The 24,917-nt window shown below is 41.5% G+C and overlaps 1 protein-coding gene and 1 pseudogene across 1 annotated transcript; both read right to left on the bottom strand.

The window, feature by feature from the left end:
* Positions 1-1,762: 1,762 nt before the first annotated feature.
* Positions 1,763-5,614, bottom strand: LOC139460923 (uncharacterized; annotated as a pseudogene).
* Positions 5,615-9,439: 3,825 nt separating this feature from the next.
* On the bottom strand, positions 9,440-21,089 carry LOC139461302 (serine/threonine-protein phosphatase 6 regulatory ankyrin repeat subunit B-like). The gene is made up of 9 exons (XM_071242928.1): positions 21,043-21,089; positions 18,600-18,659; positions 17,752-18,129; positions 16,898-16,997; positions 16,192-16,302; positions 15,985-16,004; positions 15,639-15,668; positions 15,062-15,121; positions 9,440-14,776 (listed from the first exon to the last, which is right to left on the bottom strand). The coding sequence occupies exons 2-9, from the start codon at positions 18,631-18,633 to the stop codon at positions 10,596-10,598; spliced, it is 4,914 nt and encodes a 1,637-aa protein (XP_071099029.1). The 5' UTR covers positions 18,634-18,659; positions 21,043-21,089; the 3' UTR covers positions 9,440-10,595.
* Positions 21,090-24,917: the final 3,828 nt, after the last annotated feature.

The following is a 24,917-nucleotide window of genomic DNA, read 5'->3' as shown; positions in this document are numbered from 1 at the left end:
TACCCATATTTTCTTCTAGCACTTTCACTGTTTTATAGTAATTCATAAACACATGCCGACATAGACGGCATAGTACATAGAAGTGTTTATACCACCGATTTCTTGTGATTATTGCAATGGACCTCAAAACTTTTGTTCACTTAGCACAGTTAATGATGAAGCTGACAAGGAGTATCACATATGGATAAGCCCATGATGCTAATGTGTTTGGTTAGTTGGTTTGTTGTTTAACGCCGCGCTCAGCAATATTCGAGCTATATAATAGCGGTCTGTTAATAATCGAGTCTGGACCAGACAATCCAGTGATTAATATCATGAGCATCGATCCACGCAATTGGGATCGATGACATGCATTAACCAAGTCAGCGAGCCTGACCACCCGATCCCGTCAATCGCCTCTTACGACAAGCATAGTCACCTTTTACGGCAAGCATGGGTTGCTGAAGACCTAGTCTACCCGGGATCTTCATTGGTTAATGTGTTTGGAGTTTGGTGTTACACCCGATTGTAATAACTGTAACAGGGCAGTACGTCGACTGTCGGTTATGTGTGTTTCAACCATGCAGGAAATGATTTCCTATTGTGACGCCACATGCCAGATTCATTTTTCTAAAACCAACACAATAAATCTCCACACAGTAAAGCGGACAAGGAAAGCTCACCAGAGTCACTTTGATGTTTGAAGCAATATTGCCATGTACCTCACTGCCGCAGTTGCAGTAACATATATATGGGAACACATATGTAAAGAACACCGGAAGGCTTTAGGCCTCTCTGTTCTTAGTTTCAGAACAAGAGCATTTGTTTACAAACGAGATAAAAGTCCGGTCACGTGACAAGCATACACCAATGGTGTGCTCAACGGGGCAGAAATAACATAACGCGAACAGAGCCGTGTAAGCTTGAGCGTATATCAGCGGTTGATTACAAACAAAGGGCGCCCCGTCCCTTTAAAGGAACAATGTGTGTGTGCATTTGTATTCTGACTGTGCTACGCAGATGAGTAATACCTAATATGCGGCGAGCATCATGTATGTGTTTTACCTTCCTTCTGACGAGGAAGCCAGATGCCTCAACACTCTGACCTCGGTATCTCTCTTGTCACTGTCGCATTTGTAAAAAGCATCACGAAACAAGCTGTGTTCTTGTGAATGAATGTTATAGCCAAGGATAAAAGGGTTTTATACAAGGGTATTTCAGTTTGATAACATTATAAATATCCACATGATTGCACCTGCATGGTTACAGCACGTGCAGCGAATATCAAATCAAACAATCATGTACAGCATATACATACACCGTAGAAATTACGATGTCACATTACATATTTGGATATTGTAACTATGTTATAGCAAATAAAAATTATAAAGTATAATATAATATATCATACAAGGAAGCCAGTCAAATATTTTCTTGTTGAAATATTGTGTGTGGCAATGGTTTGCATTTTGTTAATCACCATATGACAGGAGTGATAAGGTGGGTTAATGGGTTTACGCCTGTGAACTGACCGATGCTTAAGGAAGACATGCATACATGAATTGTATAATTTACGGTGATAAATACAAATACATAGTGAAATATGCATCTGCATTCGTTGTGATCAGGGCGACCATGTGGACAGCAACACGAGCCTCAGTACATTCCAGCACTGTTGACTTAAGTCATGCATTAGTATATGATGAAGTTTATTCAGCAGATGTTCCTTTGCACAACTGTTCATTTTGACACACAATGGTATACAATGCTATCCCACCCCCCATCACTGTCATGAGAATCACACTCTGGTGTCTCCAATGTCTTCGTAGCCTTGACCATCACTATTCTCCAGTGGCACATGCGTACTATGTGTAGGTGTAATGTAGGGTTGAACACACCTGTGGGGACAAGGATATAACATTAGTCATATACTTATAGACGTGGAGGTTATTGCACATGTGTACTATGTGTAGGTGTGATGTAGGGCTGAACACACCTGTGGGGACAAGGACATAACATGAGTTATATACTTATAGACGTGGAGGTTATTGCACATGTGTACTATGTGTAGGTGTGATGTTGGGCTGAACACACCTGTGGGGACAAGGACATAATATGAGTTATATACTTATAGACGTGAAGGTTATTACACATGTGTACCATGTGTAGGTGTAATGTAGGGCTGAACACACCTGTTGGGACAAGGACATAACATGAGTCATATACTTATAGACGTGGAGGTTATTGCACATGTGTACTGTGTGTTGGTGTGATGTAGGGCTGAACACACCTGTGGGGACAAGGACATAACGTGAGTCATATACTTATAGACATATACTTATAGACGTGAAGGTTATTGCACATGTGTACTATGTGTAGGTGTGATGTAGGGTTGAACACACCTGTGGGGACAAGGACATAACATGAGTCATATACTTATGGACATATACTTATAGACGTGAAGGTTATTGCACATGTGTACTATGTGTAGGTGTGATGTAGGGTTGAACACACCTGTGGGGACAAGGACATAACATGAGTCATATACTTATAGACGTGGAGGTTATTGCACATGTGTACTATGTGTAGGTGTGATGTAGGGTTGAACACACCTGTGGGGACAAGGACATAACATGAGTCATATACTTATAGACGTGAAGGTTATTGCACATCCCTATATATATCTTGTATCACACGCCTTACAATTTGTATTTGTTGAATACATCATGCCATCTGTGACTGTGTGTGTATAGGGTTTTAATGTTTCCAAAGATGCTATCTCAGGCAGTCCGATTTGTCGATTGATTGTATTGTTTCATTTCACTTTTTGCGTATTCCAATCTGATACTAGTTATCAAAATATATTAAAGTAACTTTACAAAAATAAGTCTGCAACTTTTTTCCTATTGATTATTATTTTGTTTTTATACTTCAGGGATTAAATATAATTATTTAATTATTTGAGGAAGAATAGTTTTTTTCCAGAACTCACCTGCAAAAATCTGCAAAAATAAACAATGGTCATTAAACAATCCAGACAACTGTTAATTACTTACCTTTGCTTGTAGTTTTGGAAAATGTGATTATATTAGATGATGATGGTGATAGTACTTTTTAGACTGTGGATTGCTACATAATCACTAATGGCTGCCAAGGAGTTTCAATGACCTTGTTTAGCTGAACATTTCCAGTAAACCACTTTCAGCTGATAAGAGAGAAATACGAGTCATAACGTAAAATATGAAGTACATTATTTTGACAAATTTGTAAAATGTATTATCACAAACATGCGGAAGTGATCTGACGTACGTTATGAGTTCAGTTTCTGCAAGGAAATAGTGCTACGATCGCTTTGTGAAAACAGCCCGTAGTCTCGTTTATCAGACGGTTATTAACGTCGTCGTGAATGAAAGCAAATAAGTTTAATAAACCTAGGAATGACGACGACTCACAGTAATATATATATAACATCTACTGACACGTCATTATACACACAGTTAACACGACATAGAGCAAAATAGATATAACACATAGTATTTAACTCATCCTTACCTTTGTCATTCTTCCAATGAAAGAGGCAGGCCACAGCAATGAAGACTAGCGGGATGCATACTACAGAGGTCCCGATACTAATGGCAATAGAACAAAAGGCGAGATCCGTACTTTCTGAAAAAAAGAGTGTTGTATCAAATAGAAACCACCTTAAACGTAACACTGGCTATATTGTTTCCATTAGTAATGTCCTCTGGTCGTTTAGCATCATACCTTTGGCAATTGCTATAAGAATAACGACACATAATTATTTTAATACATTACAAATCATTGATCTATACTTCAGTTCTTACCTTTAGGCTGGGAGGCATTGATGAGTATATCAATTTCGCGTTCGTCGTAAGCAAAGCTGAAAGTAAACGCCCCGAAGTCCTCCTCAGCAATGTCGGAAATGGTGAGTGTGTACTCGTAGATGTTTGACATTTACATCTTCATAGTGTAATTGTACTTATTATTGTGTGTGATGTCTTTTGGAGGCCCATGTCTTTCAAAATGCAGTTTCGTTACTACTGGGTCTGGGTAGGCACACAGAGTGAATGTTATTCTCCCAGAAGGCGCTTTTCCATTGTAAGGAGTTTCAGTTTCACAGTCATTTACAACGTGTTTCCTTGGACTTGCTGGAAAAATAGAAATGAAATGTGAATCGCCTCAATTGGATTAAGTACTAAGGTAGTTTCTGCTTGACTCTTATTGTTAATAGCCGAAAGTTTACAATTTCCCAAGAGGTGATAATGTTGTGCCATGCTATTAGTAAATGGTAATTTCGCAACTGTCTGATGATTTAACGCCCTCACTGAAAAACAAAGAAAGATGCACGTTGTGTTGTAGTTTCATTGTACTATAGACACAAGTAGAAAACCAAATTAGTCACATAAAATACTGAAGGTTATAATTACCCTGCAACTCTACAGCCAGAAGAGCTGGTCACTCTGCAGTAATACTTCCCAAGTTGGGAACAGCTGCTGATACGTACAGCACGTTCATACACAGTGTTATTCATTCTAACCATGTCCATTGCGGGTATGTAGTTTCCTGCATGGACAATAGACACGTTTGGTGGCGGAAATCCCTGAACAACACATCGGAAGGTAACAGTTTTGTTGTCAATAACCGTTATGTTTGTTATCCCTTTTAAGTTCATATCGATTACTTCGACAGCTGAAACACAAGGAAAGGGATGTATACATGCATCTGATAATGTACCATACTAAATTTGGTTTATTTGTATAGCTTCAGCCACCACTGAAACAAAGGAAAAGGACCATATTTATGCAACTGAATACAAATATATATCAAAACTTGTTTTATACAATTAGTTTACAGTGTGATGTTAACCTACCACGTAAATCCAAAATATGTTAGAAATATTATATATGTTTTTTGCCAGCATACGGTGCAAGACATTAGCAACATGTCCCTGTCAGCCAGTGACATGATTTACATGAACGTTAACAAGTCTTACCACAAGTTCCGTAGTAGGAGTCTACACATTCAGACACACAGGAGGAGCCCAGCTGACAATATCCTCCCTCACACACACCTGGACATGCTGTACAGTTATCTCCTGGGTTGTAACACGGCTTGCCACACCCCGGACCTTGATACCCTAGGACGCATCCCTCAGTGCAATAATCATTTCCAGTGTTGGACATTATACACTTGTTATTTCTGCAGTTATCGCTGCACACAGACATGCATTTCTTATCGTAGTATCCAGGCTCGCAGCCTGTGATGCAGTGTCTCGTTGTACTGTTACAGTCTGAACAGTGTTGGTTGTCGTTGCATTTGGTTGCTGAAATATTGACACATGCTAATGATATAGAGGGAAACGTACAGCTTTTGGGAAGAAGCTTATTTATAATTCTGGACATAGTTTTGTCACTTCTATTTCAAAGTTTCTTACAGCCAGCCCAATGGTAGGAGACTGCACATTTAGAAACACACGACAGTATTCAAATTGACTTTCTCATGGCCTTGATAATACGGCAAAATAACAAAATATCTTTAGCAGAAACTGTTAAATATATTTACCGAATATCGACACAGCCAGGTAGATGCTGCAGAGGTCGGTCAGCACAGTCATGTTTGTTTTCTGAAACACATGAACATATTATATGATGAACACACGCGCAGTACACTGAGCACATGGTTTAGCTGGTTGAAGGTGTGGCAACATGCAAGAAAACACGTTCTTGTGTTATTACACCATGTGCTACAACCAGACATGAGTACATTATAAGGCGAGTTTTCTTACTGATTATTTCAGAAAGGTTTACGCAAATGTTGGTTAGGAATTTTTTTCTCTGAGGGCAACGATATGGCTTTGACATACGGTGTCCGCATAGCTTATACACTGTCAACACGTCGTCTAATGAGTGTTTATAAACTATATTATTGAAGAAAGAAGTAGTATAATAGACTTGCTATTGCTGAAAAACGACTGTCTCCTGTATCCTTCTGTCTCACTATTATCATCTACTTTACATTTCAATTAATGACACACTACTACTTTCATCTTCCATCAAACGAGGAAAATGAGAAATATCACGGAAGAAAATACTATCAAATACATTGATATATGCAAATACTAAAACACGAGGAAGAAAGGTGATTTCGCAACCAAAGCTTGATCTTAGCTTTATATACTCACCGCAATAAGAAACGCGAATATCGTGTATGATGGTTAATATATGAAGATATGAAGACATGCTCATATTCAAGAGACAGAAGATAGTAGATTGGTCCTATGCGCAAACGAACATACGGGTATGTTGTGTCAACCGATGCTCATGAATGCATCACATGTGACGTGATAGATCCATGACCAGATTTGTCTCGTGCAGGATTAACGTGTTAAGTTTGGAAATCTCGTATCGCATATCGTAATAAGAAAGTCACTCCATGGTAACACTTGACTGCTTTGGAAACATATGCATAGCGTAGTTATCTCTCTATATGTTTCTATCGTTCGCGTTTCTTTTTGGCGGCGAGTATGTATTGATACGTTATAGTCACATTGCAGACATAAGTCAAATGTTAAAAAGCAGGATACAAAATCAAATTCAGAACTCTTGTCTACTGAAACACAATGACAATAACATTCCCATGTGAAACAAAGCGAGGGCCACATAACATGACAAGGACATTTAGCAGTTTTTATTGAGCAATTTATATGCTTATGACCAGTCACTACCTATGTTTAATCGAGTCTTGGGGCACGGGTGGCCCAGTCGTCTCAGGCATCACTGTGCAGAGTTGCATTCCCTGGGCACGCAAAAAAACTATGATTGTTGGTTCGAATGCCGGTTCACCCCGATAAAACAAAAACAAAAAACAACAACAGACAAAAAGCATCAAAAACGAAAACAAACTTAAAAAAACAAACACAAACAAACAAAAAGCAAAAAGACAAAACAGAAAAAAACATTAATTACACACATGCACTTTCGCACACCACACGCGCTGGAGCACGCGCGCGCGCGCGCGCACACACACACACACACACACACACACACACACACACACACACACACACACACACACACACACACACACACACACACACACACACACACACACACACACACACACACGCACTATTTTCATCAACACGCACACACTTTTCAATATCCACACCAACACATCCAATCTCCACACACACCCTGACCTCAACACACATATTTCCTGCTTCTTGTAGGAGTAGGGGACAGGGTGGCCCAGTCGTCTAAGGCGCCGCGATTCGCTGTGCAGACTTGCGTCCCTTGGGCACGCCAGAAACCTATGATTGTGGGTTCGAATCCCGGTTCGCCCAGATTATGTTTCTAGGTTTGTCAGCATCATACCCGTGCTCGTGGGTTTCACCGAAGTGGTAAACGTCTGAGAGCTGCATCACTTCGGGCTTTCCTCCCACATTAAGCTGACACGCCGTGATATAAATGGAATACTGTTAAAAGCGGCCTTAAACCCAACTCACTCACTCACTCACTCACTCACTAATCGAGTCCCTCGCCGCTGACCTTTATACCTTAGTCGTGATGCTGAAATCAAACATTACATCATTTAACCTGATTAATTAAGCTACGGCGAAGGGATTATTATGTTACCTCCAAACTGGGGTCGGATTATTGATGCTGTTGTCTCCCTTGTTCCCGATCCGTCCATCCAGTGTCCAGGCATAAGTTGCGCAGAGGCTTTCGTCCAGCTTCCTTTTCAGCTGGCACCATATGGAAGTCGGAAGTAACCTGTGTGTGTCTTCCTCTCTTCGCTGGTTTGGCTATAACACTCCTGTTATACCCTTTACATATCGTTACCAATTTCATAGCTACCAGCCCTATCATTATGACATGGTCCCCATGAGGTATGGCACCTTTCTACCAGTACCTTAGCCTGTTGACCTGCGTGCCTGTGTTGGTCCGGTTAACACATTTATAACAATGAGCATAGCATGTTGACCTTCGTGCCTGTGTTGGTCCTGTTGACACATTTATGCCAACGATCATAGCATGTTTACTTTCGTTCATGTGTTGGTCCTGTTGCCACATATATACCAACTAGCATAGCATGTTGACCTTCGTGCATGTACTGGTCCTGTTGACACATTTATAACAATGAGCATACCATGTTGACCTTTGTGCCTGTGTTGGTCCTGTTGACACATTTATAACAATGAGCATAGCATGTTGACTGTGTTGCCTGTGTTGGAGTTCGCTCGTTAATACTAATAATTGATGCATGTAGGCCATTTAGTCCAGTTGACACATTAATACCAATAAGTTTAGTCAGTTGACCTTCGTTCCTGTGTTGCTCGAGTTGGTACATTAATAGCAATAATTATAAACAGTGAGTGAGTCAGTCAGCGACTTGGAATTAACGCCGCTTTTAATAGTATTACAGCTATATCGCGGTATGTAAAATCAGTTGACGTACGTTAATGTGTTGGTTGAGTTGACACAATTACGAATCAGTAGAGTAAGCTGACCTGATTTAATGTGTTGGTAGAGTTGACACAATTACCAATCAGTAGAGTCAGCTGACCTGAGTTCATGTGTTGGTTGAGTTGACACAATTACCAATCAGTAGAGTAAGCTGACCTGAGTTCATGGGTTGGTTGAGTTGACACAATTACCAATCAGTAGAGTAAGTTGAACTTTGTTCTTGTGTTGGTCGGGTTGGCACAATACATACGTGTAGCCTGTTGACGGTCGTACATATGTTGGTCGAGTTGGCACAATACACACGTGTAGCCTGTTGACGTTCGTACATATGTTGGTCGAGTTGGCACATCAATACCACTGAAGCATTGGGTCGTAACGCCAAATATCTAGGGTCTATTCCCCACATGGGTACAATGAGTTGAGCCAATTTTTCTGGGTCCTCTGCCATAGTACTGCTGGAATATTGCCAAAAGTGGGGTACAACCATATTCACTCTCTCATTCGTCATTTAACTTGAATCATTACAATGCAATTGAATGGCGAATGAACAATTATTTCGTCATTCAAATATCAACTTTAAAACACATTAACAAAAACAAAAGACGAACATATTTGGTGAATGGTCATTTGAATGACGAATCCGTTTGTCTTTCCGTCCTTCCTTTATCATCATTTTGTCAGATATCATTCAACTTGAAGACAAAATACAACTGATATTTAAAGACAAATATTCCATTGTGAGTTAGCGATCGTGTTCATTGTTCACACAAGTTATGAAAATATTCAAAATCTTGCTGCTTTACATATTATTCTTATTTACAGTTTGTTGAATAAAGTATAAAGACATCACCACAGCCATAGTTCACGTGTTATGAGTATAAGCTAATAAAGCAATGTCTAAAACCAACGTATATGTACACTATATATGTCTATAGCTGTTAATGCATGATAACACCCACACCCACACACCCCCCCTTTATATAAAACATATTACTCAAATCAATGCCTATATGAATATCTTTAAGATAGTATATATATTGAATTAGGTGTTATAAGCATTAGTTTTGTTTAGAAACTAAATATGGATTAAAGCACTTCACTTTGAAGCTTATGTGCCACGCTGCTCTCTTGTGAAATGAGAGTCACGGGTGGCCCAGTCGTCTAAGGCGCGCGATTCGCTGTGCCGAGTTGCGTCCATTTGGCACGCCAGAAACCTATGATTGTGGGTTCGAATCCCGGGTCGCCCAGATTATGTTTCTAGGTTTGTTAGCACCATATCCGTGCTCGTGGGTTTCACCGAAGTTGTAAACGTCTGAGACCTGCATCACTTCGGGCTTTCCTCCCACATTAAGCTGACACGCAGTAATATAACTGGAATACTGTTAAAAGCAGCGTTAAACCTACCTCATTCACACACTCTTGTCAAATGTACGACCCTGATAAACGACACAATATATCTACGAATTAAGCAGTATTATAATCTTCAAAAGCAGTAAGTAATAAAGAAATAGTTAATCTTAAACAAGTGAAAAGTTGAAATATATAGCATAAACAAAATATATGTACATGTATCTGATCCTATTTCCTGATACGTCATTTTATATATCAGTAACTGTGAGCAAGAAAACGCTTTTTTTAAGACTATGGCAAAATTGTATAAAGGATTATGCTCACGAGTCCCTAGTGGAACAGAATATCATCATGAAAGTGTGAGTGAGTGAGTTAATACTTAACGTCACATCGGCAACATTTCAGCAATAACGTGACGAGAAGTAATACATTTAATAACACATGTATCATTTATTAAAAAAAACTTGTCATAGAACGACAGTACAATAACTAGAATATTACGGAGTCTATTTTAAACTAGTTGTGGAACTTTTAAAAGCAGAAAGAATTAACTACACAATATATAAATGGGCTGGTGATCACCATAATATGGACCATGGGGACTTACAGTGCCTAGCTTCCTGCATGGACCCCGGCAGGATTTATATCATCATCATGAAAAAGTACTGAACATCAACAAGAGAGCAACACTAAAAGTCTTGGAACAGGATACACATTGCTGTTCAATATAACAATATGAATCCACTATGACAGATTGGATTGAACGTACATGTATTTCTCTCATTTCACAGAAAACACTTTTTGTGTCTCACAGTGTGTGATGATGCCTTTGCTGTTGCCCCGCTGAGCTAGAGTGAGGATATCTTCTCCTGTATCTGCGACCAGGGAGAGATCTGCCTTGCGAGCCACCAGCAACTTGAAGACATCCTCATGTCCACACACAGCCGCCATCATCACCGGTGTCCAGTCATACCGACCTCGGACATTGATGTCATAGGATGGGAGCAGAAACTCCACACACTGTCTGTTTCCTCCACGACAAGCCAGATGGAGTAATGTGTCATTGAAGTGGTCACGCTGCCTCAGTTCAGGATCCCCGCAGTCGTATGTTTCCAGTAGATGCATTTGTGCTCTCACCAGTGACTTCATTAGCCTATTCCATGGCGTGACTTTGGCACTCTCAGGGAGAACGGGTGAGACACTTATTTTAGTCATGGGCTGGCTGTTCAGATCTGACTCTCCTCCAGGTGTTAGTTGTTCTATTATTTGTCTGCTTCCTACTTTGAGGGCAAGGGTATATGCATCATCACCAGTGTTGTCAGTCAGTGACATGTCTGCACCTTCACGTTTCAGATATTTCACCACAGCAGCTTGATCATATAAGATTGAGGTCATAGCAGGTGTCAAACCAACCTTGTCTTTAGTGTTGATGCCAAACTCATCAACAGAGCTTCTGATGTAGTTCACCATATGGATATGACCATGCTGACTAGCAAGATGTAGAAGAGTGTGTCCACCATTGTCCACCTGAGTTTGGTCAGCATGATGATACACCAGGAATTTGTACACAGCAACGTGGCCCCCACAAACTGCCCTCATCAGAGGAGTGTAACGATTCCGTCCCCTTGAGTTGACACCAAAGCTGTCAATGACCTTCTTGACAATGGCTGTGTTACCACCATGGCAGGCTGCATGAAGAACATTATCCTTCTCAGAAGTTGTCAATGATTGATCACCTCCCTTTGTTGCAATCAGATCAAAAACATCCTTCTTTCCACTGAGAGCTGCCATCATTATTGGTGTCCATCCGTTTTCCCCATGACTGTTAATGTCATATCTAGTCAGGAGATACTTTATGATGCACTGGTTTCCAGTCTGACATGCAAGGTGCAGTAAGTTGTTCCCAGAATCATCAAGCAGTTTCAAGTCAGCTTTTTGTGACAAAAGCATGTTGAATACGTTCTTCTGTCCTGCTGCAACTGCATGCATCACCGGTGTGCGGCCATTTTTTCCTTTAACATTAATGTCAAACATACTCAACAGCTGTTCCACAATAGCTGTGCTCCCTCCCTGACATGCAGCGTGCAGAACATTCTCTCTGTAGTCATCAGTTAACTTCAGATCAGCTTTGTGTGACACAAGCCAGTTGAACATATTCTTCTGTCCTGCCCTCACTGCATGCATAACAGGTGTCAAGCCATTATGTCCCTTAAGGTTGATGTCAAATACCGTTAAAAGATATTCAACAATAGCTGTGTTCCCACCCTGACAGGCCATATGTAGAACACTGTCTTTGTCGTCGTCAGTCAAACTGATATCAACTCTCTGACTCACCAGCAAATCGAACACATCTTTCCTTCCCGTCCATGCTGCGATCATGATTGGTGTCCACCCATGTCTTCCAGAGGCATCCATGGCAAACTTAAGCATCAGATACCGCACAATGGAACGGTTCCCACCCTGGCAAGCTAGATGCAAGACCTTGTCATCATAATCATCAGTCAGTGTGGTATCAGCCTTCTTTGACAACAGCAGTTTAAACAGAGTTGGTTTTGCAAGTAGAGCTGCAATCATTATAGCTGTTCTCCCGTGGTTTCCCAGACAATTGATATCAGTCCGTGGCAATAGATATTTTACAATGGAAATATTTCCACCTATACATGCTAAATGGAATACAGAATTGTTGTAGCCATCCCTCAGTGTTATATCAGCCCGTTGTGACACAAGCCGGTGGAAAACACTCTCGACTCCACTGGCAGCTGCATACATGACTGGCGTCCATCCGTTGTTTCCCCGACTGTTGATGTCAAACTGTGGCAGTAATAACATCACAATGGAGACATTTCCTCCGTGACATGCAAGATGGAGGAGATTGCTGTCGTTGTCATCAGTTAGTGTGAGGTCCGCCTTCAGGCTTTTCAGGATATTGAATGCATCTTTCTTTCCATTTACAGCTGCCTTCATCACTGGGGTCCAGCCGTGTTTTCCCTGATTGTTAATTTCAAACTTTGGCACTATTTCCACTAAAAGAGAAACATCATCAAAGTGGCAAGCCACATGAAGGAGGTTGTTGTTGTCATCATCAGTCAGTGTGATGTCGGCATTGTGTGAAACAAGAAGGGCGAACGTTTCCTTCTTCCCAGACATTATTGCACACATAACTGGTGTTTGCCCATTGTTGCCTTGAGTATTGATGTCTGTGTGGGGGAGCAGACATTCTACAATGGACTGATGTCCATACTGACACGCAAGGTGAAGCACAGTGTTGTTGTTGCTATCTCTTAATGTTAAATCTACTTTCTTTTGGATAAGATAATCTAAAACATCCTTCTTTCCAGAAAGTGCTGTACACATGACTGGTGTCCAATCACCTATTCCTCGACCGTTGAGATACAAAGCAGGATGACGTTTCTTGATCACATTCTTTACATGTTTTACAGTTGGCAAAGATCCATGCTGACAGGCCAAATGCAGCAAATTGTTCTTGTTGCTATCACATAAAGTGGTGTCAGCTTGGCGTTTCACAAGGATGTCAAAACACTCCATCTGTCCAGAGACAACTGCATACATCACTGGTGTCCAGCCATTCAACCCACGCCTATTGATGTCACAGTGAGGAAGAAGTCGCTCCAGGATATTCTTGTTCCCAGTGAAACAAGCATAATGGAGAATGTTGTGCTTGGTATCAAAAGACAGGGCAGCTGGATTTTTTATCATGAGAGATACTTTGTCAGCAATTTCTTTCCTCTTCCATATGGGATGCATGATGTATTCACTTGAAGGACAACTGGCAAGAGAATCAGCCATTCTGTTAACAAGTATTCCATTATAACCTCCTGAGAAAGAAACGATGAGTTTTTGTTCAACATTAGGAATTACTTGCTGATCCTGTACATGCTCAAACAGGAACTTAATACTGCAATGTTTAAGAGTAAACTCTGGTTTAGTATTGAATAAAACAGAAGCACAGACATCATAAATCACAGAATGCGAAAATATTGTTGGGTTTCCTTCCGTCAACAATGTGCCACAGAAGCTCCTGACAGCCTCAGCGACACCCTGTCTGGTTGATGTCTTCACAAGAGTTGCAACTGCCTTGAGGTGAGCCTCTAGGTCTGGGCTGGCACCTTCACTCTCCAGTTGACTGATGTTGAGCTCCCCATCACACAATAAGACCAGGATGAGGGCAGCTGACTTGTCATCAAATGAGCTAACAAGTGTTTGAAAGTGATTTTGTATGTAGAATACAGGTTTCTCGAAAAAACTGTCATCATGTATTTGAAAGCCAACATACTTTGAGAAAAGTTTGCATACCAGAGGAAAACCCACAGTTGTTTCTTCATGTACAATAATTTTGTTCACATCAACATTTGTTCCACATTGATATAGACGTTTGTGACCTAGCCACAATGCTTTCTTCTCCTTGCGTATAAAACCTAGTTTGACAACTGATGAGCTGTTGAAAATACCTTGGCCTCCTAGCTTCGACATTACTCGCTCAAGATCGTTGGTGTCTGCAGTGAATATAACACATATGTTTGGATGACAGAACATAATTTGTTCATCTCTTGGTTCTTGCTGCAGACGCTGGTATCTTCTTTCTGATCTGGACTCGCACTGTTCCAGGTGCACGTGGAGGTCGTACAAAAAGTGCTCAAGACCGGTCAGATCCATATATGATCTGAATGTCTTAAATATGTCATCAAATATGACACACACGTCTTTGCCTTTTTCCAGATAATCAGACAGCTGTACTTTATCAGCATCTTCAACCAGTACCAGCTCATACCCCTGCTTCCTGTATTCAGCTCCCAGTATCAGGGCCATGGTTGTTTTACCTTCTCCTCGAGCGCCGCTTATTGTCACATGGCCAAGAGTCTCCAACTTTTCTTTCACCTTCCTAAAGCTCTCAGTTTCAACAAACACCCTTCGGACATCCTTTATCCTCTGTTCTAGTGAACCTGTAAAAGATGATAAACATGTATAGACAATTGAAGCAAAGTGTGAAATCCAGAATTACCAGTTCAGATTCTATACACTTCTTGTACAGTTATATTTTAGGAGGGTCATGTCTGCATCAATAAATACTCATATATATATGAAACACTCACCCATATAAAACAGTTATATGTGATCAACATCATCGATTCACCTAACGATTCAGGTTACCAAATGCATGCAGAGGACGAACCTGAACGACACTCCTCATGTAATTACTGATGCTGATGAACATGTTCTGTTCTTACCTGACGGGAAGTCTTCATCTTCCAAGAGATCAAAACTGCAGGTGGAATCAGCATCTCCCTCTGATGATGATCAGAAAATAAAAGTAAATAATGTACATGCATATGTTTGCACAACTGAAGTCCAGTGTTTTATGTTTGCAAATTATCAACTGAAAATTCACTGCACTTTGACATGGTGTAGGCTAATTTAGAAAAGTTGTACATGGCAGAAAACGTTTAGTTTCCCCTATTATCACTACACAATGCAATAACTTACATGCGAACATAGCTTTAATGTGTTAACATATTGTAAGGTACCAACTATTGTTGTTCAATATATTCGGCTAACAGTCAGATATCATGAAACATATGCTCTGCACATATTCCACTGAAACGGTATTGTAATTGCATTACCAGTGAACATGTTAATTATCAAAACACTTGGCCAACATTATACAATCCCATATTTGTCATGATACAATGACAAGTTTATATGGCATACGGACACATTAAAACAATTTACATTTACTTCGTATTTATTCCTGTAACAACTTTCATTCATCACCCAGATACACCATTATATGTGTCCCATACTTACTGGCTCTACCTTCCTCTGACATGAGAAGTTCTGGAACATAACAAATATGATGGTTAGATGAAGCATGTTTAACCCTAATCTGCATTTTGATGTCCAAAGTACAACCTGACATGAAACTAACTGAAGATTAATCAATGCAACAAACATAATTATGTTTAAGTTTCCCGAATCACAATATCTTTTAATTTTTGTCACATAAAAAGGCGTTTATACAACCCCCCCAAAAAAAACAAAAAAACAAAACAATACAAAACAAATGAAAACAAACTAAAAAACAACCCCACAAAAACAAAAAACAAAACTGTCACCTTTAGTAGAATTAATTAATAACGAGGTGTATACTCACCATCTTCACCGGCACTGTACCTAAAATACAAAATCGAGATCATGACAAATGTATGAATCACCATTTCCGAATTGATAGTTTTGGAAATCAGGGGATTGCCATTTTATGAATGTACTTCGTTGTGTTTTGATATATAATTCTCTGTACATAGACGTGAGTGATGGTGATGAAGAAGACATTCTGCTTCAGGTTATATTTCTGTATTACCTGGCAGCTGTACCAGCTGAAGTAGTTGTTCTCCAGCATGGAAGTATCCCTGTCACTGCATCGATAATCCGTATGCTTTCTCCCCTTTTCCGTTTTCGTTTGTAAAGAAATCTGAAAATATGCATACAACCACGGCTTTTAACTGAGAAGTATGTAAACTGTAAAATAGAAACTATGTCACGTTGCAGCCAAATACATCAGTCCACCTCACCTCTTTAAAAATAACCTGAGAATGTAAACTTAAGGCTGTAATATTTATATTGAGCAGTGTGAGGTAAAGTGGGGTGCAAGATTATTGACTTTTATAGCAACGTGTGTATGTGTTTTTTCTACTTGTGCTATTAGGGACGAATGCCGATTATATAATGCTCGCCCACTGAGACACTATGCCGCAGTTTAACATGACCACTGACACCGTGCCGACCAGTCTTTATTTTAGCCCTTAATGACGAGCGCCGGGCAGATTAACAATACGTTCCATCTTTTAACGTACTTTGGTATGACACAGCCGGGGATTGAACCTCACTCATTCCGCTTTCCGAGCGGACACACTACCACGATACTACGGAGGCGGTGTTATATTGAGTGCGAACCGTCGACACAAATGCATAGATTCAGACATCACCTGTCAGTTCACAACATTTGTAAATACATACATACAGCAATAATCTTAAACTCAAACTGCTGGAGTCAGGTACACACTTACATTAGGAACACCACCACAGCGAGGACAACCAGGACGAGGAACACAGGGACAAGTATCGCAGCCAGGTCCGGTGTTGTCTCTGTGTTGGATTCACGCAGTGCTGTCGACAAAATACACAGTCACAAGTATTCAGTAAAACAATCATATCATATTACCAACACTATAGGAATACATATCTCAATTTGTGTTTTGTACCCACCTGTACTGTGTCCCCTGGGAGGAGGTGTCGCCGACGTACCTGTGCTGACACAGATCAATTCAGCGTTACTTGAATTCATACACGCAGATGTTTCACAGACTACGATGGCAAAGAGGATTATCCTGCATTTTTTTACTGCCCAAATGGCTTCAATATCAATTTCATACAAAATCAAAATGCTATGAAACATAACTATTATTGTATTGGACAAACTATAATAGAGTGAAATAATGCATAAATTTAATAAAACATCGCATAACTGTGCTTATGAATCCTACATCATGTTTGTGTCAGTAAATTTCCCTTGGCTATTAAAGTATCATCCTGTATCTGATATTGATAACATAATAATGGTAAGTAAAGTAAGGAATGGTAAAACATCGTTTGGAGCCCAAAGTTTACATTCCTGAGATAAATATATAACAAGTTAGTAAGTATGAATGTTTATAAATGATACTAATTACAAGGTTTTGCAATAAAAATCATCAAATACTCATAATGCCAATCTAGAGGTCATCTGTTATATTTGTTCAGAGAGCCACCCTTATAAATAGTATGGTGGGCAAGCTTTGTTATATGCCTTGTTGTAATGAATGCAATTACTCAAGATAATTCTCTTGCCTTGACCTTTTATGTTAAACTAAATAATATGTCTATGACGTGGCCAACATTAACTCATTGGCTGTGTGCCTACATGTGGCAACTATATCCCAGTTACAGCAGAGGACAAAGAAACGTCTTTCCAAACCTGCAGTAATGTTACAGAAGTCGCCTGTATAGTCTCCATCACAGCCAAACGTGCAGAAACCATTCTGTCGATTACATGTGTTTCTCAAGCAGCTCTTGGTACAAGCGTGGTCACAGAGATCCTCAAACCACCCCTGCATACATCCCTCCGAACATTTCCCTGTCTCCTTCTTGCAGTGTGCGAGGTTTCGTACTAAATCGGAGATACAGTTTGGAGGGCAATCTTTGCTGCACGTTTCTCCATACTTTCCCCATTCACAACTGTCTTGTCCGTGTGCTTCAAATACTGAAACATTGAAATGGAAGAAAACAGTAAAATTATTTTATGAATAGAATCAAACCGCATCGAATGATGACATAATGCAATATTTACTTAGCTTCATTCTCAGATCATCAATATGATGGAACAGAGAAGTGCAAACTAAACCTAAAATATCTAGCACGATTTGTGAAACTGTCATAGAACTGCAGCAGATGATGGTACATTATTTATAGTTTAGTTTGTATTGTCTGCATATCAAATATATACGTTTGCTCTAAATTAAGGCGAGGAAATCAATTAATCAATTACATCTGTAAAGTCACGGTTACCTCTGACTCTAATGGTGTTTTTGGTTTGTTAAAAACATTAACAACTAAATAAATCAGAGAGATAGCTTCCTGAATTATATAGCCGATGAAACCATTAATGTTTCAGTAGAGCGATATGTACTATTCTGTTCCTTTTGAAAAATACCTGGTTCGTTCAATACTCACGGACTATCAGCAGAAGGAGGAAGATCATCTGCATGACTGGTGGAGTCGGTGCTGCAGCGCCTGTACAGGAACACAAACTGTTAGTATGTTTAGATTGTGTCATAAATACGTAGACACATTTAGTATTTTCAGCAACAAACATCCCTTCTACCCAGACTTCCTCTGCCCTAACTGCCCTCCACATCTCTCCCCTACTCTAGCCAACCTTCCCCTACTCTACCCAACCTTCCCCTACACTACCCAGCTTTCCACTACTCTACCAAACCTTCCCCTACTCTACCCCACCTTCCCCTACTCTACCCAACCTTCCCCGACTCTACCCAACCTTCCCCTACTCTACCAAACGTTCCCCTACTCTACCCATCCTTCCCCTACACTACCCCACTTTCCACTACTCTACCACACCTTCCCCTACTCTACCCCACCTTCCCCTACTCTACCCCACCTTCTCTACAACGCCTTCCCCTAATCTTTAACGCCTTCCCCTACTCTAACCAACCTTCCCGTACTCTACCCCACCTTTCCCTACTCTACAACGCCTTCCCCTACTCTAACCAACCTTCCCCTACTCTACCCAACCTTCCCCTACACTACCCCACTTTCCACTACTCTACCAAACCTTCCCCTACTCTACCCCACCTTCCCCTACTCTACCCCACCTTCCCCGACTCTACCCAACCTTCCCCTACTCTACCAAACGTTCCCCTACTCTACCCATCCTTCCCCTACTCGACCCCACTTTCCACTACTCTACCACACCTTCCCCTACTCTACCCCACCTTCCCCTACTCTACCCCACCTTCTCTAAAACGCCTTCCCCTAATCTTTAACGCCTTCCCCTACTCTAACAAACCTTCCCCTGCTCTACCCCACCTTTCCCTACTCTAAAACGCCTTCCCCTACTCTAACCAACCTTCCCGTACTCTACCCCAACTTCACCTACACTACCCCACCTTCTCCAACACTACCCCACCTTCCCCTACTCTACCCCACCTTTCCCTGAACAAATCCACCTTCCCCTTCTCTACCCAACCTTCCCCTCCACTACCCCACTTTCCCCTACTCTACCCCACCTTCCCCTACTTAACCCCACCTTCTCTACAACGCCTTCCCCTACTCTATAACGCCTTCCCCTACTCTAACAAACCTTCCCCTGCTCTACCCCACCTTTCCCTACTCTACAACGCCTTCCCCTACTCTAACCAACCTTCCCCTACTCTACCCCAACTTCCCCTACACTACCCCGCCTTCTCCTACACTACCCCACCTTCCCCTACTCTACTCCACCTTCCCCTAATCTAACCATCCTTCCCCTACTCTAACAATCCTTCCCCTACTCTACCCCACCTTCCCCTACTCTACCTCACCTTCCCCTACTCTACCCCATCTTCCCCTGCACTAATCCACCTTCCCCTACTCTACCCAACCTTCTCCTACTCTACCCCACCTTCCCCTAGTCTAACCATCCTTCCCCTACTCTACCCCACATTCCCCTACTCTATCCCACCTTCTCCTACACTAATCCACCTTCCCCATCTCTACCCAACCATCCACTACTCTACCCCACATTCCCCTACTCTACCTCACCTTCCTCTACTGTAACCCACCTTCCCCTACACTACCCCACCTTCCCCTACTCTACTCCACATTCCCCTACTCTACCGAACCTTCCACTACTCTACCCCACATTCCCCTACTCTACCCCACCTTCCTCTACTTTAACCCACCTTCCCCTACACTATCCTACCTTCCCCTACTCTATCCCACATTCCCCTACTCTACCCCACCTTCCCCTACTTTAGCCAACCTTCCCCTACTCTACCCACCTTCCCCTACTATATTCTACCTTCCCCTACTCTACCCCACCTTCCCCTACTCTACCCCACATTTCCCTACTCTACAACGCCTTCCCCTACTCTACCCCACCTTCCCCTACTCTACCCCACCTTCCCCTACTCTAACCATCCCTCCCCTGCATTAATCCACCTTCCCCTACACTATCCCCCCTTCTCCTACACTAATCCACCTTCCCCTACTCTACCCCAACTTCCCCTACACTAATCCACCTTCCCCTACTCTACCCCACCTTCCCCTGCTATATGCCGCCTCCCGCTGCACTGCCCCGACTTGCCGCTACCCCTACAGTACTCCCACTTCCTCTTCTCCACCTCACCTTCCCCAGCCTTCCCCTACTCTACCCAACCTGTCCTTACTTTCCCCTACTCTATTGCACCGTCCCCTACATTTTGACCATTGGGACACTTACAAAATATAGTCCCTCCCAAGTCGTTTCAAGTCTGTTTCCAGTCTCGATATATAACACTCACCTGTAGTAAAGCCCAGTGCATGTCGATTCTGCCACTGGAGTGACTTGAATATGATGCAGTGTTAAACTAGCAGAAAGAATAACTGGTACATTCCACAGTGTAGAGTTTGTACTTACCACATAAATGCTAATAACACGCCTGATGTCCCGTCCGTGTCCTTCACACTTCCGTGTCACGAGAGCGGGTTATGTGACAACATGCTTCAGATAATCTAGGCCGTGTACCGGTGCACACGTCGAGCGGGGAATACCTGAATATGATTTCATAATACGTGCCCGTGGTTAATAGTAAAGGACGACTGACGGGATCGGGTGGTCAGGCTCACCGACTATAGTGATACATGTCATCGTATCCCAATTGCGTAGATTGATGCTCACGATATCAATCACTGGATTGTCTGGTCCAGATCCAATTATTTCCAGACTGGCGTCATATAGCTTGAGTATTGTTGAGTGTGGCGTTAAACAACGAACTGTATATGTTCTGCGTTATAATTAGTCTGAAGGAGAACTTTTTCAGACGTTTGGGGATGGTACTTCTTGTGAACAGAAAAGTGTCCAAGTGATGCTAACGCCGTGGTGTTTCACCGTGAACAGTATTCTAGCAGGTGAAAGGTGTGAACACAATATAAATGAAAGCTAACTAATGTCTGCATAGTTCGTCTTGTTCCTTATCTGCTTCATTAATTACATGTATGCGTTTGTTGACAATGCATTTAAGATAGATATATTCAAAGCACCGATGGTTGTATTTGTATTTTTCTGGTTCTTGTGTACAAATCCCAGGTGGCTGGATTTACGGTTGAGGAAACATGTCAAGAACAACTGAAGTTAATTGTGGCTTTCGGTATTCCTGACTTCATGTTATATTGATGAATGCATTGATGCCTGGAACATATCATGGGATACTAACTATCATGAAGGGCACTGTGCAAGTCCATTGTGAATATTCACACAGAACACGTTGCAGCGAAATCATAAGTCTCAAGGCATTTGACACAACTTTACTCCATCCCTCCACTGCTCCCATCCGTGTCCACCCTGCCTGGTCCGCAGTCGTATGATATCGTTGATGGACTGTCTTCTCAGAGATCAGAAACCCTACCTGATGTTCGGTGCGGATAACACAAGGACTGGTCGGGTTTGAGTTGGGTATTCATATTCACACACACACACACGCACGCACGCATGCATGCACACACGCATGAACATCGCTATAACAATTGATTTAATCTTTAACTCGTAACTCGTAACAATCCACCACGACTCCAACCCACCCCCGCTTTACCCTCAAATATTAACCTCCCGTCCCGCCTTTCAACGTCACTTACACAGACCAGCCTTTCTTCCGTATACAACAAGTACCTTTCAGTTGTGACACACAACCGGGTCTCTCTGACTTCTCGAGTCCCTTTCCCCGAGAATTCAGTGTGGGCGCCTGTCATGTGTGAGGGAAACACGACCTATTTCTGAGAAATGAAATAACAAGTCAGCCTTACGCACACAGGGAGAATGTAGCAGGTTTTGTATTTTCTGTAATTCAACCTGTCAGGTATGCATACTCAAGCAACTCTATCCTGCGATGGAGAGGTTATAGATACATTCACATGACCCAGATAACAAGGACATTTTGAAGCAGTCATGAATAGCTTCCGCGCCCGTTATTTTCAGCATGTGTCCACCTATATAATAAGCATGTTTGTTTTCAGGTATGACCACCAGTTAATTGCGAAATGTCAGTGTAACCTGCCCCACGCTATCCATCGCAAACGCAAAGGCAAGTACAGAGCTCACCTTTACACACCCGTGGACATATTCACAAACCGCATGTCCTCCACGTGTCTTCCACAACTGTGTTTTAATTTTTCGTGGAAAAATCCAGAAACCAAAAGCTGGAGCTGCTGGAATATTGAAGAAATGGAATGTGATTATTGTGAAGTTGGTTGTCATCGTCATCACACTCTCGTGAGGATAATCTTTATGCCTAGACTTCAACTTGTTATCAGTTTGAGAAAAATGTATCTGAAGCACACTCACACTCTATCGCCACCCAAACCCCGTGTTAATTTAGCGAGACGGTTGAACATTGCGACTGAACAACTTTACTAAGGAAGAATACCGTCACTAAGGAAGGAGTTCGCGCACACCCTCACCGACATGGCGTAGGGTATCCGATAGGCTGCAATCGTGCCTCATTTGAAAAGGAAGATTCAATCAGAAACACACTTTGATAACATCGGTAATACAGCTTTCAGCACACCTGGTCATGTTTTGTGAATATGTAAATTCATGGGAAAAAAATGACTCGACGTCACCAACATAACAAATAGACTGAGTTGACAACTGCAACACATTGCTGTAACTATTGGTGTCGGTGTCGTCATACACATCTATTCATCGGCGTAGCTGGCTTTCATTTCTCTTATACGTTATCTGTTCATAAGTGATCGTCTACTTCCACATGTATTGCTGATAATTTCAAACAGCTGTCCAACTCTCTGCTCTTTTGTGTTTAGTCCTCATTCGCCTCCATCTGTCTTGAATTCTATTCTAAAGAAACTAAATGCAAAAGGGATTGTTCAAATAGTATGTGTATTAGTAGAGTCTGCTTATGCAGCATGTTATAATAAAAATAATAATAATAATAATAATAATAATAATAATAATAATAATAATAGCAATAATGATAATAATAATAACAATAAGTGCATTTATAATGTGCCAGATTCCATTCACCAAGTGGATGCTCATTAGCGCTACACTATTATTACCCCGGTCAATGGATCAGTGAGCACTCTATTTTCATTCTCAGCTCTCTGGGAAGTATACAACCCAAGCTGCCTGTGAGGTGCTAGAAGGTTAAGAGCCACATTACCATCTCACTCTACTAGGTACCCACTCACTGCTGGGTGAACAGAGGCACATTTCGAACAAAGTCACTTGCCCAAGGAGACACAACATTTGGTACATGTGTTTCAGTGTGGGGCAGGACCGAAGCCCTCAAAACTCTCAGGCGTCAAGCTGCTGAACGTGGTCACCCATCCGACGTTGCTTAACTGCACCTGATTTGTAATCTATGTGCGTGCACAGGACCACGTGCCACCCTGCTGACATATTGTCATCACCCATGTTCTCAAATCCAGCTGACATAGGTAATTTAGAGTTATGCATGTGCGCATAATACAGGCACAGTCACACACAGCCTTGAAATGCTGACCCTGCGTCACTACTATACTTCAGCAGCGCAAATGACAACACCCCCTGGCAGAGTCGAGACTTGGTCTTTTGATCACATGTATAATACAGCGTGAGCACACCTGGACTTCTCTTGTATGCATGTAAATGATTTGGATTAGAGAGTTCAATATTAGCGAGATTTATGGGCCTTTATCAATGCCTCAACTGAAAGTCACCAATACAACACAAAGAAATGAACAGTGAGTTGGCAATTGCTGAAGATTAACATTCTACTAGCTTTGATTATTTGGAGTGGTGTGATCTTATAATTCTATTCATCGGATTTACTGACTTGAATTCTTCTCTGCAAGTGACTGAATGGTGTTTCTTTTCAGAGCAGATACCTGGTGACAACCGTGGGGGTGTGAAACTGCTTCTTTGCATTCAGTGTGAGTTTGAAGCTCACCACGATTGCTATGGCTTATAACATACTGGTCGGGAAGTTGAGTGGTTAACACATAACACATAATTGTTGAACCCATTCTTACTGGTGTTGCTTATACATTGACAAACGCGGACGCATATCTTTTATGATGACTGCAGCAGGGGTTGGCTCAAAGGATATGGAAACAAATGTAGTAACTAACATCCATTTTAATCATGATATCATGTCATCACTACTTACATAGTGAATTGGTAAGGCATATTGTACACTTTAGACCAAGGCATGTTGGTATAGGTGGCCATGTGCTCCTTGGTTATATCCAAGGTGGACTCCAGAGCTCCAAATAAATCCCTAATACTAACACAGAGGC

Source organism: Haliotis cracherodii, unplaced genomic scaffold, assembly GCF_022045235.1.
Source record: "Haliotis cracherodii isolate W230 unplaced genomic scaffold, xgHalCrac1.p SCAF_14, whole genome shotgun sequence".
NCBI lineage: Eukaryota > Metazoa > Mollusca > Gastropoda > Lepetellida > Haliotidae > Haliotis > Haliotis cracherodii.
Note: the sequence above shows the minus strand (reverse complement) of the source record. Positions and strands in the feature narration are given on the sequence as shown.